Below are 14,436 nucleotides of genomic sequence, written 5' to 3' on the forward strand. Positions count from 1 at the left end.
GGCTAGAGCCTGTGTCCAAGATTTTGTCACTAAATGTAGAGGGTTTGAGTCCAGTGTGTGATTTCCAGTCTCCCTTGTGTACACTGTCTGGGACAATTTCCAAGCTACAGCGATTCCAGGATTTACCATGTGCAACGGCAAAAGAAATCTGCATACAGAAAGCAGGCGCTTCCATGGTCTCTCTGCTGCGGTGGTGACTGCATGTGCTGGAATTTCTGCATGCAGCCACGTGCTCCATCATGGTAAAAGTAACTAAAACAAAGTACAGAGTAAAGCAAGCTGGTATTTAATGATTTTATTATGACTGTTTCGTACCCAGGCAGAGGTCATTGTGCAGAGGCTGGTGACAGTTATAAATGCAGGGAAATGGAAACGTGTGGAAAGCAACAGAAGAAACAGCAGAACAGGGGTTAAAGGAATGACATTTTTAATTGCTACAGAAGATGGAGACCAAATGATATAAAGATAAGGTGATGGGAGGATGAAGAACAGAACTGGAACCGTAAAATAATGAGGCAAAATATCCTGGCCAACATCAATTTCTAAAGCATATAAAAGACACATCCAGAATTAGTTTACTGTTTTCACTCAAGAAGAACCCAGAAGATAAAGTGAGGATGTCAGCAATGTTTCTTGTCCTCTGTCACACACAAGTGATCCTGACCAGACCACTTGGGCGCACACATCTCAGTGCTCAGGAGTACGCAAGGGTAAGACTGAGCAGGTCAAACCAGCCGTTTGAGAGATTTGGCCAAATGTTTCCCCTCTTAAGGTTACACTGATTTCCTACAGCTGTGCTACTTCTATCTGGGTCTTCTTATATCATATTTCAGCTTAGTTAGGAAATATGTTCTGTTTTTTCATTCGTTCATTTGAGAGATTTCCATCAAAACCAATTATTTAGAAGAAAAAATACCTTTGCACGTTTGAACTTCTTCACTGGGCAGAGTGGGAGACGTAAAGCTCAGAGCAGTGCTGGTCACAATCCTCCCCACAGAAAGCAGAATATAAGCAACAGAAATTACTGTAACAGAGACTGCAAAACCAGTTTTAATTTAATAAGGTAGGATATTTTATTATTACAGATATTTGTTATCCTTTGCAACCAATGATTTTTGATTGGATTGACGGGGCCATATTAAATGAATTGTCCATATTTTTATATACTTTTAGAGAATTAGAACAGCAGTCTATGGGTTAGTTTAAAATAAAAAAATTATGCTATATGAGTTCAGATGTTCATTGTCTCCATACATTTGATTATAATGCCCACTGTGACTTCTGCTTTATAATTTCACTAATACATCAGAATTGTTTTATTTCCCTTAGTTTTCAGTGCTAATTTTGAAGCAAAGCTTGAACCTTTACTGAATTATTGCAAAAATCAGAGCACCTAAATCTCACTATATATGAAGTGATTTTATACCTTTGTGAAGACTTTAATGTTGGGTGAGAAGCCTACATTTATTCTTCAGCATTCAATGCTTTTAAAAGAAAGGTCTGATGAAAAAAATGTATCACTGAAGACTGCACTATCCAATGTATATATTTGGTAAAAAAAACCTGTACCTGCTTTTCAACAAGAAGAGGGAAGTTTGGCTTTTCCTTACTTTCTAATTATTGGGTTAAATCTGTACAGGGGATTGAGAGGAGGAGGCTCATGTTACTGGGATTTAGAAGATGTTGTAAATTGGAAATCAGCTTTTCGATGATGAGGCATACAGAATAAAAGGCAGGTTTGTAGGGTGAAAGAAGAAGTCTTTGCAAATTTTTGTGTCAGCTGGGTGGAAATCTTGCTCTGAACTTTTCTCTACTGCTAGATGATCTTTCTGGGGAGCTGAAAAGGAACAGAATAGGAGGTTATTTGCCCCAGCTGAGAATATTTTACAATAGTTGCTAGTATAACAATGGGTAGAAAACTAGACTGATCAGGGAACAAGGGATATATAATTAGCAAAAATTGCTGTATGGCGACCCAGCTGGGGCAACTGATAGCTTTAGGTAACTGGTATTCAAGGCTTTTGGAGTTTTATAGCTATTTGCATATCAAAAGCTGTAATTTTCCTTGAAAATGAATGGAAGTCTCTCTGACTGAGCCCACCTGATTTTTATTTTCTTTAGTAAGATTCTTCAACCATTGGCCTTTTGTATTAACTCTTCTTTGGTGTGGGCTTTTTCCCTGAATTAGAGCTGCTATTTTGAAAAAAAGGTAAACTCTTCCTCCATTTTTCCACCTCAGGTTGAAAGCTTTGGCTGCTTACTATCTTATTCCTCCTTGACTTTTAAAAATTGTTTTGTTTCATGATGACAGTTCAGCAAGGATTTCTGTGCAAGCTCAGGAGAAGGTGACTATGTTAAATAGCTCTTTTACTCACTCTAGAGTAAGAGCTTCAGTAGCAGAGGTCTCCCAAAGAAGAGGCTCTGATAAGCTTGGCTTTTAAGTAGGATTTCTGTTGAACAGCCCTTATTCTTCTTTATCCAGCCCCTTTTAGAACAGAGAACACATCAACGATATGCCTAGCATGAAGATTTCTTGTCTAATTCAAATACAATTTGAATCTTTCTGGATGCAGTAAGGACTAACTAAAGGGACCATGTCCAACTAAGGGCTTCCTTAGTGGGAGCAAGGTGGTGACCAAAGGGTCAAAGCTTGCCCTGGTAAACAGGCAGATGTGATGGTATGATGCAAGACAGGACTTTCATCAGTACTAGAAAGCTGATGTCTTCAGGACATACGAAGTATGCACAGACAAAGGATGCTTAAGATCAGGGAATACCTTGAAACAGTAGGTCTTATTATTCAGTAGCTACAGATTTTAAGGGAGAGAATAAATGCAGAATTATTTTCTTTTACTTTGCTGGCTTCTTGGGTAGAAGTTTAGAGGATGGTTCACTGTTTTAAAAAATGATAATTACATCTAAATTCCATTAGTTGAGTCTGTGAGTATGCTATTTCATGGCTAAATTTGTCTTTCTACCTCTGCAAGATTAATCTCTCTAGAAAATAGAGAAAGAAGCTGTGCAACTTTTCAGATGCTGATGAACTATTTATTTATTTATTACCTTGATGAAGCAACTAGGATACCAGGGCCTCTGATAAATTTCTCTCTCATCTTACAGTGCTTTAATGTTTTTCTTCCCCCCAGCTGCACACATGCTGGTCTTGTGAGGTCATTAAATGATTTTTCAGGAAACTTCAATGTTCTTTACAGTTGTCATGTTCATACATATAGATAAACTGACTAGCTAATCCACTCTGTTCAATTAAACTGAGTGGAAGGCGTGGGGATGGGGAGAGGATCAGCAGTAACCCAAAAAAAGAAATTAAATAAGAGTAGGTCATTTTTGATAGTGCATCCTTTATGGGAGCTTGGCTGCCCAAGAGTTTTCTTACACTGAGCTGCATTTGAAATTAAAGTCTCCTCACTCCGGTTGAACACGAATTACCTACTGAGCAATGGGAGGACTCAGTCCCTTGAGTGCATTTGATGACATAGCTCAGGTGATGTATGCCTGTGCACCAGCAGTTGGTGGTCTTGACCTTATAGAATGTACTAATTAGATATCCCTTTTCCTGTTGTCTTTGGCAAATAAATTGCTATCATCATTTTCACAGATTATGAAAAAAAACCTGCAAATAGAACATCTGCTTTTGATTAAACACATGCAGAGATATTTCAACACATACCCATTAATCAAACTTAAACTTTGCTTGTCGCCTCCTTTAGGTAGTCAAACAATTGTTATAAAGATGTACTTTTTCTTCTATATAGCAGTAGTTAAAAATGTACAGGGTGGGGGGAGAGGTTGGGGGAGGACCTGGAAACATTAAAGATTTTATTCCCTATATATTCCCTTACTTGTACAATTCACTTTGGTCTAATTTTCGAAATGGGTGACCAGCTATATGAGATAACACAGCTAGGGCTGAATGCCTCTAAAACCAACACTTCTAGAGGTTCATCGCTGCGAGCATTATTAAGCTCATCGCTGAGGAAAGGATGATTTGCTGCCTGCAGAGGCAAGTGCAAAGCTGATTCGGGAGCCTTTTTCTGAGTCCTATGAGGGAAGAGCTGAAGGAACATTTTCTGTCTCCAGCTGTTCTGAGTTTTGTTAGAATTAGCTGGAGAGTCAAAGTTGACAATGCCTTAAATATGAAAGTGGTAGAACATCCTAAAATGTAGGATCAAAATGTGTTAATTAGGTAACAATTAATTTTGAGTGACCTCTAGTGGTACTTTCCCACAGTTTACCTTCAAACAAATAACTGGGATCCCTAATAGTAACTGAAGTTCAGGCTCTAAATTTAATAGGGTAAATACTCTGTAGCTAAATGGGGAGGCCACATCATAGGTTTGTTTTGCTAAGAAAAGTTCTGATAACTTGGTAAAGAAAATCAAAGTGTTCTTTATGTATACCTTTCTGCTAAAATCATTTGTTATTACACCAGGTAGAGCAGTACACGATACAAGCTTTCTATTGCATGAATAAGGACAAGTATGCCTGTGCAGCAATAGGAAGATATGATTTTTACCAAATGCAGACACACTGTTACTAGCTTTAACCAAATCTGTATCGGCAGTAACATCTGTGATGATGGTTAAATCCATCTCCCATGGTATTCCTACCTACAGCAGCTACAGCAAAGCCAGAGTGGGAATGCAGTCGGGGCTGTGGGTCACGGCTTGCAGACATGCATAGGATGCAGCCCTGCAGGCTGCGAGATAAAGATCAGAAGAACAGAGTTGTGCATAGCAAAAAGTGAGGTATTTGCCATCTTCAAATAATGCATTACAGCTCTAAGAGCTATTTGGGGTTTCAGGTGATATAAAACTATTTTTTATTACCCTGACATTTGAGAATGCTCTGTCTATCAGTGGGTCAGCTGTAAGTGAGTACTTTGAAGTGATTACATTTACCATATTCCCTATCTGACAGGAAGGCAGGACAGTTATTAGCTAATTGGCCATCGTGTACACAGAGATCTGTACAAATATCAGTGGGTCTTTTTCTTCTCTGAGTCTCTGTCTCAGCACTCCCACACACCTTGGATTCTTCCATTGGCATGTGTGCAATCCAGATATCTCATTCCAAAAACATAGCTGGTACCTAGAGAAGTGCCAAAGGGCACCTGGTGCTGACCTCTTCTGATGAGATATAAGACCAGGTCCCTGCCTACTTATGATTGCAAAAAAGTCCCGTGAGGTGGTTTATAAACATGGCAGAATGAGCCCCGGTGTCCAGATTAAAAGGGTCAAGTCTCACTCTCCAAGTGAGATGCGGATATGCATATTAATAGTTATGCATCTCAAAGTGGTGTTGGGAGAGGCTGCAGACAGACAGACTGCTGCTGTGGCTGCCTCTGGTCTCCCATGGGCTTCCTTAGGATTGCCTTACAGGCCAGCATCTTTCCTGCAGGGACACAAACCCACCCTGCAAAGAAGAGATAAATAGATGTTAATCACAGGAAGGTCAAATTATTTGCTCAAGATAATACTGTGCAACGATGGAGATGATGGGAGCGATGTGACGCTCAGGCTCCGTGCATGGCAGTATCTAATTGCAGAAGGTGAGGCTTTGTGCTAAATGCAAGTTTTGGCTAAATGAGGCAAATCTTGTTTTTTTCAAATGCTCCAGAAAACCAGCCAGGTAGTAAATTAGTCCCCTTAACTTTTCCTAAGATCTTACCTTGGGGTGAATTTTGAAGCACATCCCAAGTAGAAATGCTCAGTGTTTGTTCTGTAAATGTACGGGGCAGTAAAGCATGGCTCATGTGCGCTGAGGACTTCAAAATCAACAAGCAAGTAATCATAGACAGCAAAGATTTCGTGTCTTCACAATTACAATCCCACAACCCCATGAAAAGTCACAGTAAAATATGAGTTAGTTCTGATGTACAGATTTGCAGACTTTAAATTTGCACAGGTACTGATGCTGGCTTCAAAATACATAAATAAATATTCAAATGCCTTCCTCAAAATGCACCAGACGTGTACGACAACATGTGACCTGCCATTTAGATGTTAATTTTTATGAACGGTCTTGAATTATTGTGATACATAGAAAAGTCACTTTTTATTTGCATTCCCTATACGCAGTGGCTTTTGATCACGATGTTCGATGAAATTGTAGCTGACTGACAGTTTCCTTCACTAAAAAGATTTAAGTCCAAAGACACTGTTAGAATATATGACATAATTATTTTGCCTAATGGAAAAACATTCATTTTGATAGCAGTCTTAAATTACTGCTGCCTTAAAGGCAAATGCTTTAGTATATTAAGGATTTGAAAACTGGCTGATTAGTGGTGTAAATCTTGAGCAGGAAGGGTGAGGAAAGCTTGTATTTGGTCCATTATTTAATTCATCATTGAACAACTTGCAAGTATTTAATTTCTCTTTATTTATTGGGGTTTTTTTTCATGCATACATGTCCTGCTTGTCTTATGGGCTGAAATTATTTGTTTCTCACTTAATTAAAAATCTTTTAGCTCTTTTATTTCATGAATAACAGAGATATCCAGTAGTACTCTATGGACGATGCAGTAAGTTTTACTAAATACCTAAAAATTGGTATTTTTAATCTTCCTAAGGTGAAAGTATTTCTATAGTTAAATCTGGCTTTGTAAGGTAAAAGGTGACATTAATTTATTTTAAAAATACATTTATTAATTCTCAACTATTTCCTAATAATAGTCATGTTTGGTTTTAATATTAGTGAGAGATTGCTATTATTAGACTTGGCCCTAGGACAAAGTTGTGATCCTTTCAAAACACACAAAAGAAAAAAAATGTCTCTGTAGCTTTATGGCAATATAAAAGTAAGTAATTTGGTCTCTTCCTCTAGAATCTTACTGCTCTGAAAAGACTTTTAAATCTATTTTACTTACAGTCAATGGTTAACTTTGGTGTGACACGTGAGTTTGCACTTAATCAATTTTGTGGCGATCTGCTCCTTTTTTGCTCTCTATGCCAGAGTAGGAGAAACACAGTTAAACACAGGAGCTGATGGAAACTCTTCAAATGAAATTTCATATTTCAGAGCAAGGCAGAGCAGCTCTGAGCGCCAGATTTACCCATCAAAGGTGACAAAGTTAGGATTCAGTGGTACTGGCTGCAGGCAGAAATAGGCATGAGGAACTTAGGTAATGGTTTAGCTTAAAAAAAAAAAAAGACCACAAATAAGCAAGAAAGAATCATTCAGATTTCCAGTCTGCAGGAACTTCTACAAAACCATGGAAATACAGAAAATTTATTTGTACAGCTCCTGCGGGCTAGCACAGCCTTTGCAGTGTGACAGACCTGCATTTCAGGGAACAAATGAGACCTTCTAGAACAAGATCCTGTCCAAAAGCAAAAATCCCATGGATTTTCCTAACAATTACCTGCCATTATTGACCATAGTCCCCAGTCCACCAAGTACTAGGGTAGGAGCTCTGTGAGCAGGCTGTCAGGCCTCCCCACCTGCAAAATCTGTGCTCAGGGTATAAAGCAAATAAATAGTTATGGTTTTTGTGTGGACAACTAAACCTTCTGCATCCCTTGAAACAAGTCGTCCTTATCAGCTGAAATCAGAAGTGACTGGACAGGAGTCATATTAGAGGTTATATTACAGCACAATGAGAATGTAGGAATTTTTAGTGATTTTACCCTAATCTCCTACTAATTGGGTGTTGTAGAGGTGAAGAAGGAAATCCAGCAATACATGGAGGGGGTGACAAGCTGTTCTCCCTCATAAGTGTGTTTATTTACTGTTTTTAGGGGAAGTACATAATCTGAATCTCTTGTTTCTGCTTTGGTTATGATTTAAGCTTGCAGTGGTGTGGCAGGCTCAGCTGAAGCTGTGGTTTGTTTTAGGATCCAAGATGATAGCTTTCCAGTAAATAAAGTGCAGCTCTGAAGCTGCTTCTTCACAAAGATTGCCGCTGTCTTCTGTATCTGTTTCACGGTTTTGTTTTGTTGGTTTTTTTTTTTTTTAATTCAACAGAAAAATAGCCATGAAAGAAGGATTTTAAAAAAAAAAAGTTCATAGATAAAAAAGCCATATATGACAGACATTCCAGATAAATGAAAAGAGAGACAGATTTCAAAACCTTCTTATTCTTGAACAGTATTTTATGCAAATACTGTCAAAAATACAACTATTTGCATAGGATTCCTTTGCAGGGATTTTTGCTTACCAGTAAACCTACAGTTTAAAGATTTATGCTGCAGTTGCATTGCTCAAAGTCTCAGGATTTCTGCAAGGCAGTGAGATGGATTCTGAAGTCCTTATAAAGCCTCTGCAAAATATCGTGTGTCTACCACAAATTCCTGAATAGAACAATTTAAGTCACATCTCAGAAACCAGCTAGAAACTCTGAATTTTTGGCACACTTTAAATGACTGTGCTTGTTGTTATGGTAATTCTATGAAAAAGACTCTCAGAAATCAATTTGTTGTTTGCATATAATTCCCTGAACTGAGAAAGAAGCTGCTGGATGTTGGGTAGATGAAGGAACTGCCACTAGAGAAGCTGTTGAGCTCAATTTAAGCCTACAAGATGTGCCAGCATTTAAAAATCAATAGGCTTGATTGCACCATGTCCGGAGGGTGGGAGGGAGTGAAGATGCTAATGGCACAGCTCAGATGATCTCAAAGGTTATTTCACAGCATTTCTTTCATAAACTGGGATGCACTAAGCCCAGTAAGGGCAGGACCACTGCCTGCATTTATTGCAGGATGCATACAGATGTGAGCTGTTAAACTCAAACAATAAAAATTAGACAAAACTTCGAGCTAGGTTGGAAAGTAGCATTTTAATGCCAATGGGAAAAGAAAGAGTCAAAGTTGAATTTACCAAGCCAAAAACAGTGCTGAAGGAAAAGTGCTAAGAACATGTAAATTTGTTAAAGGTATAATTGTACTGAACACAGGCAAAGAAACAGTGGAAAAGCAATAGTAGGGGTTGTTGGAAGGGTGGGAATGATTTTACATGTGGAAGTCGGTGCGTGAGCTGCATTCAGTGTGCCCATTAAAAATCCCCAAACCACAGGCTTTACTTATAAAAGTGGCAGAGGGAATAAAGTTTTCCAAACTGCACTTGTCCAAAGCCTGGCAGCAACATAGGAATCAGAATTTAAAAAAAACCACTAATTCTGACTGAACTCACACATACGTGCCTACTGAAGTATGAAAGATTACCCTGGGGGGGAGCCAGTTACCTGCAGGATCTCAAAGAAGAATGGATTGAGTCCTGCAGAGAATAAATAGTATTTTCTGGTTTTTGGATGACATACTAATACCTGGGAGGAATTCAGACGAGTATTTACAAAACCTTGAGGAAATTCCAATGCATTATAAAGCTATGTTTTAGAGCGAACAAAAATAAGATGGTAGGTGTGGGATTTTTTTCGTCTCCCTAAAACCAAGTTCCTTGCCTAAGTTTCAGGAATAAAAGCTTTAAAAAGGAAGATAAAAACTATGGAGTATGCATAAGTACCTTGGTGTTGCACAATTTCTGTTGGTTTTATCCATATTAAATGTTTCTTATGGAAGTTCCAAATTATCTCTGCTAATTAGGTTGATGTCTTTCCTGATATAGGAAACATAAAATAAATGTGGATGGAACATTAAAATAAGATTTTTGGAGGAAGACACCAAGAAGTCCAATAGCTCTAACCTATTGACACCCTTTAATTCGAGGTCATCCAGGACAACCTTAAACTGTAATTTTCTGAAGGAAAAGCGGCTATTGCTTCATAAGACTATGGGAGCAAAAAGTTTCCAGTCATTTGTCTTTTAGACCATTATCAAAATCTGAAAATACATCTAAATTTTTAAGAGACCTGCAGTCTGATTTAGGAATTAAATTCTACGAGCATCTATTTTAAAAAATACTCTTGATGCAGATAGTAAACCATTGATAAAAAAGAGCAGTGACTAATTTACATATTTTTGGAGGCAGGCAGTTTTTGGGGCTCAATCTTTTTATTACGGGCTTACTATTCCTTGTAGACTATCAGAAACATATTAGTCATGTCCCTCCTTCCAGTCACAAACAAATTCAGCTGGAGACAGAAAAGAAAACGTGGTTTTCTGAAAAGAAGTCTGACTTTCTATGTGGTTTTGGAACAGCCACATCACAGGAGCCATTCAAGCTCCAGTGCTTCACAGAGCAGCGTTACCTGGGCAGAAGAGGCTGCTTTCCAGAAGGGACTTTCAGTAGTAGCATCGAGGAGCTTATGAAACTCTTTACTAGCAGAATTGTACAAGTAGCATCGGGAACAAATAAAAAAGGAGAGTAAGAAGTTATTCTTGGTGGCAAGCTTTGACCAAGGCATCTGAGCCCCCTGTAGCCTGCAGGAACAAGGGGAGGAGGTGTTTCTGCCAATGCCTTCCGACTGTACATCTTCTGCGTGGTTGCCTGGACTTGCAGCAGATTCCTCTGCTGGCAGCATTTGTTATAGAGGAGTTTCCTGAAATTCTCTGCAAGGCTCTCCTGGGAAACATGGTGGCCCCAGGGACGCTTGTGTGCACTTCTGCCTTGGCCCCATCCAAGAGCCACTGGAGAGAGGCCCTTCAGTTATGTCCATTTGCTCCCCAGACTCAAGAGAAACGGGGTCCTGCATATTTTAGTACAATCTTGTGGCCTGTGCATTCAGCTTAGTAACAGGGAGGAAAAGAAAACATTATTGTCCTCAGTTAATTGCTTCTTTGTGACAGAATACACTTCAAAGACACTTTAGTCTCAAGTGCATCTTAGCAGAGAAAACCCATATTACTGATTTTAAAACCCCCTATTTCCTGCAACACAGATGAATGAATTCCATATAATGGAATATTCTCCACCGAGCATCTCCACATGCAAAAGTGGAATGCAAAATTAGTTTGGGGTTCGGTTGGAGTTTTTTTTGTTTTGTTTTTTAAAGTACTGTTTTAATGAGTTGTTTAGTTTAGCACATTTGGATCTTCCAAATTACCTCAAGGGGATTCATATGTTAACGAACTACACAGCTGTTGTTTGTGAAACCAGCCTAGCACAAGCAGAGCATGTTGTGCAAAGACTTAAATGCTCTGTTGGAGAGGTCACTGCATTCCTTTGTCTGCTGTCAGTTATTAATAATGAGCCTACTACTTATTTTTAAACACTAAGTTAATTTTTTTTCAGTGTCAAATATGTTCCAGGCTGGTTCGGTTTGGTATTGAATGCCTGGGTCGAGATAGGAAAGCTGCAATCAAAGGATGACCTGATTTTCTGCAATTGATGAAACATTTCAGGGTGGGGAAGACTGGCAGTGAAGTTTCAGGCTTTGGTGGTGGCCTGAAGAGGCTGTATTGAGCAGAGATAACGTTTGCAGTGATAATTGTTTTATAAACATGCCCTGATATGCTTCAAAAGCTTTAATTCTGAATTTCTTAAATTAGGCAGGCTTTGCTCCTGGCAAGCAATAAACTGTTTTCATTTTAGAGATGTCACTTTACATTTAAGGAAATTAATAACTGGGAAAGAGAAAAAAAATCCTGTTTGGTAAATAAGGGCACAGAATCTGTTTCTTTTATTTCAATTCAAGTATCCAATGAAAATCAACAGAAGTCCTCGTTGAACAAAACCTTGATTATTAAGGGCCAGAGAGACAGAATTTATATGCTGAAACAGGAATCCCAGTTCTCCCCATCTCATGGGAAGCAGGACTGGCCAAGTGATGTGCTGGCAATGCTCTGCTGTTCTTGGAGCTTGCCTGACTGCCGTGGCTGCAACACAGCATTGGAAAACCCCATGGGCAGCAGGTTGTCCTGAAGACATTGGCTAGGGACTGCTGCTTCACAAGCCACTCACACATAGCACATTTCATATCATTCTGGCTCGTAGATCATTTAATCATTTAAATATTTGTGTTTGATTTCCTTCATGTGCTTTATTACTGAAAATAAGTTCCATGATTAATCATTAACATCAGAGCAACCTCTGCTGCATGGTGGAGACGGAGCTCTTTTCTTAGTGGCACAGCACGTTACAGAATTTGATTTCAATATATCTGCTGCTCAATTTTGAAATATCTGCTGCTCAATCCAGGCTTTTTTTTCTCCCTCAAAGCCATTAGTATTTAAGTATACGAAATGACATTTTGCCTAGAATTTAGGCAGAATATAAAATAGATGTACAACTGGGGCTTTGCCAATTTTCAGCACTCCATATTGGCACTGTAGTCCTGAGAACAGCGTCTTCTGTCAAGGCAAATGCAAACGTAGAGTGACTTTCTTGAACAGAAAGCAAGAATTTCATCTAGGCCTCCATGATACAGTTCTGAAGACACAATTAAGCTCAAACCAGAGAATAAAGATTTTGCCTTGCTGAGGACAGAGAGGTTACCAACTATTGTCAAGGTTTATTTGTACAAGTTTTCAGAAAGACTTTGTGTTCCTAGAAAAGCCCTTCTAAAAATAAAACAATCCATGTTAGGGGAAAATACAATAATGTTTTACCAATGTCCTTGTATTACTGTTTTACAGATGGGAAACTGAGGCACAGAGTGTCCCAGGTTATTTAGCTTGGAAATAACATTGGGAATCAGTGCAAGCTCACAACCGTTCAGAGCACAGTTAGTTTTTAAGATTGTGGGACACTTTCCATCCTATGCCAATGCAACCACCTGAGAAGGATGGTAGGGAGGACAGTTAATGTCACCTACAGTGTCTGTTCACCAAGTGGTCATCTGTCCCCAAGGAACTGGGCTAAAATCAGTCATTCATTTAACACAGGCTATTGAAAACCATCCATGCACAGGCTTTTTACTTAAGCAGATGAGCTGGATGCAAACCGATAAACTGGATTGCTAAAATTATATTCATCCTTTCCAGTTTGCAAGCCCCTCTTCTGAATGTTCATTGAATGGGGATATATGGAAAGTGGTGGGGGATTTTTGCTTTATTTTTCATTGCTAACTCTGTATAATGGAAGTATACCAAATGCAGCACGCAGGCTGTTATTTGGACATTACGAGTACTTAGTGCAAAGATATTTGTAATATAGTGAATAAGAGGCTGTTCCCTTGCTCAGCATGGAGCTAGAATGACTGCCAATCGGGAATGAAGTCACCTTCCATTTCAGGCTCTTTTGTCTAAAAAGGATGAGGTTTACCTGTGGATCTGGATTTGCGACGTATGTTCCCTAGGAAATGGTTGAGAAACCCAACATTTCTGGAAGGTGGGGAGCTTGGAAGTGCATTTACACCCTCTTGCCCATTATTTGGCCCAGCCACTCATTTTCAGCTGATGAGGAACCCTCTCCTCCAGAGGTCAGCTCTTGTCCCCACGGTGACTTTGCAGCTCCAGTAGTTTTATGGCTATCTCCTAAGATGTGACAGGTCTTTCCACAGGGAGCTAGGGTTGGTAAGGGCTCAGCAGACACGACTAATGATTTCAGGACCTCCAAATACTTCACCTTGTTCATCAGGTGAGGGATGGCCGAGGGGGGGCGGGTGGTATACTGGGGGATCACCAATATTCCTAAAAGTAGAAACCCCTAGCCAAGAGAGAATAATTTCCTATAAATTTTTAAGTAACAACATTAGAGGTATTTATTAAATAAGTCATTACAATTTTCTAGATATTTCTACTGACAAAGCTAGCAAAAAGCTAATGACATCTGGAGGCATAACAAGTCCTGTAGAAAGGAACTTTTACATCAGAAGAGAACGCATCTCGTGATAAAGGTGCAGAGTCATCTCACCTGTGGCCATTTCACATAGCAACTAACATATGCAAGCATTTTCCCATTTATATGAACAAGCACTGACTTTCTGAGATGGTTGTTAGACCCTTGTATTTAAATACTAATAGCTCACTGATCCATCCCCACTGATGCAGAGTGTCATTTCTGATAAGAACCCAACTCTTTTCCTGTATCAAAATGCACTTATTGTGCAGTAATTTAATGACATAGCTTTTCCTTTTTATGAGCTCTGAAAATATCTCATTAAGAGTTTCACAAATTACCACAATAACTTATGCTGACACGCTCATTTGTTCTCATCTCTGAATAAATCTGGTTGACAACTTTAATAGAATAAAGCAGGGATTTCCCAGACAGTGATTCAGCATTGAGCTTCACCCGAACACCTCGATGTTATCTTGAGCTTGAACGTTTGATTAAGCCAAGGTGCGAGATGCCACTTCAGACAAGCTCAGATGAGAGCTGTGCATGCTGTATGGTGCCAGCGTGAGAAGGCTGTTGAAATGTTTTTCCTTCTCTCTCAGATCTACTATTTCAGCACTCTTCACCATCTGGTGAAACACTTCAGAGAAGAAAACAGTCTTGCAATGTCTAATTTTGCCATGTTTTTGGAACATTATTTTAATGATCTTTGTGTCATTTAAGTATGATTACTTGTCCTCCAAGGCTTTTCCTGTTTACACTTAGATAGTGTTGGAGCATAGCCAGATACACTTTAAATGA

The 14,436-nt window shown here is 39.1% G+C and overlaps 1 protein-coding gene across 2 annotated transcripts in view; it reads right to left on the reverse strand.

Annotated features, from left to right (window-relative positions):
* Window positions 1-492: 492 nt before the first annotated feature.
* The window catches only part of LOC148050774 (uncharacterized), a 53,350-nt gene continuing 39,406 nt past the window's right edge, over window positions 493-14,436 (reverse strand). For both annotated transcript variants that reach the window (XM_087740330.1, XM_087740331.1), the window contains exon 5: window positions 493-1,837. In XM_087740330.1, the coding sequence (XP_087596456.1) occupies window positions 1,698-1,837 (140 nt within the window). In that variant the 3' untranslated portion in view covers window positions 493-1,697. The remainder of the gene's footprint in view (window positions 1,838-14,436) is intronic.

Source organism: Nipponia nippon, unplaced genomic scaffold (genome assembly GCF_047370975.1).
Source record: "Nipponia nippon isolate SJK-2023a ecotype South Korea unplaced genomic scaffold, ASM4737097v1 scaffold_7, whole genome shotgun sequence".
NCBI classification, from domain to species: domain Eukaryota; kingdom Metazoa; phylum Chordata; class Aves; order Pelecaniformes; family Threskiornithidae; genus Nipponia; species Nipponia nippon.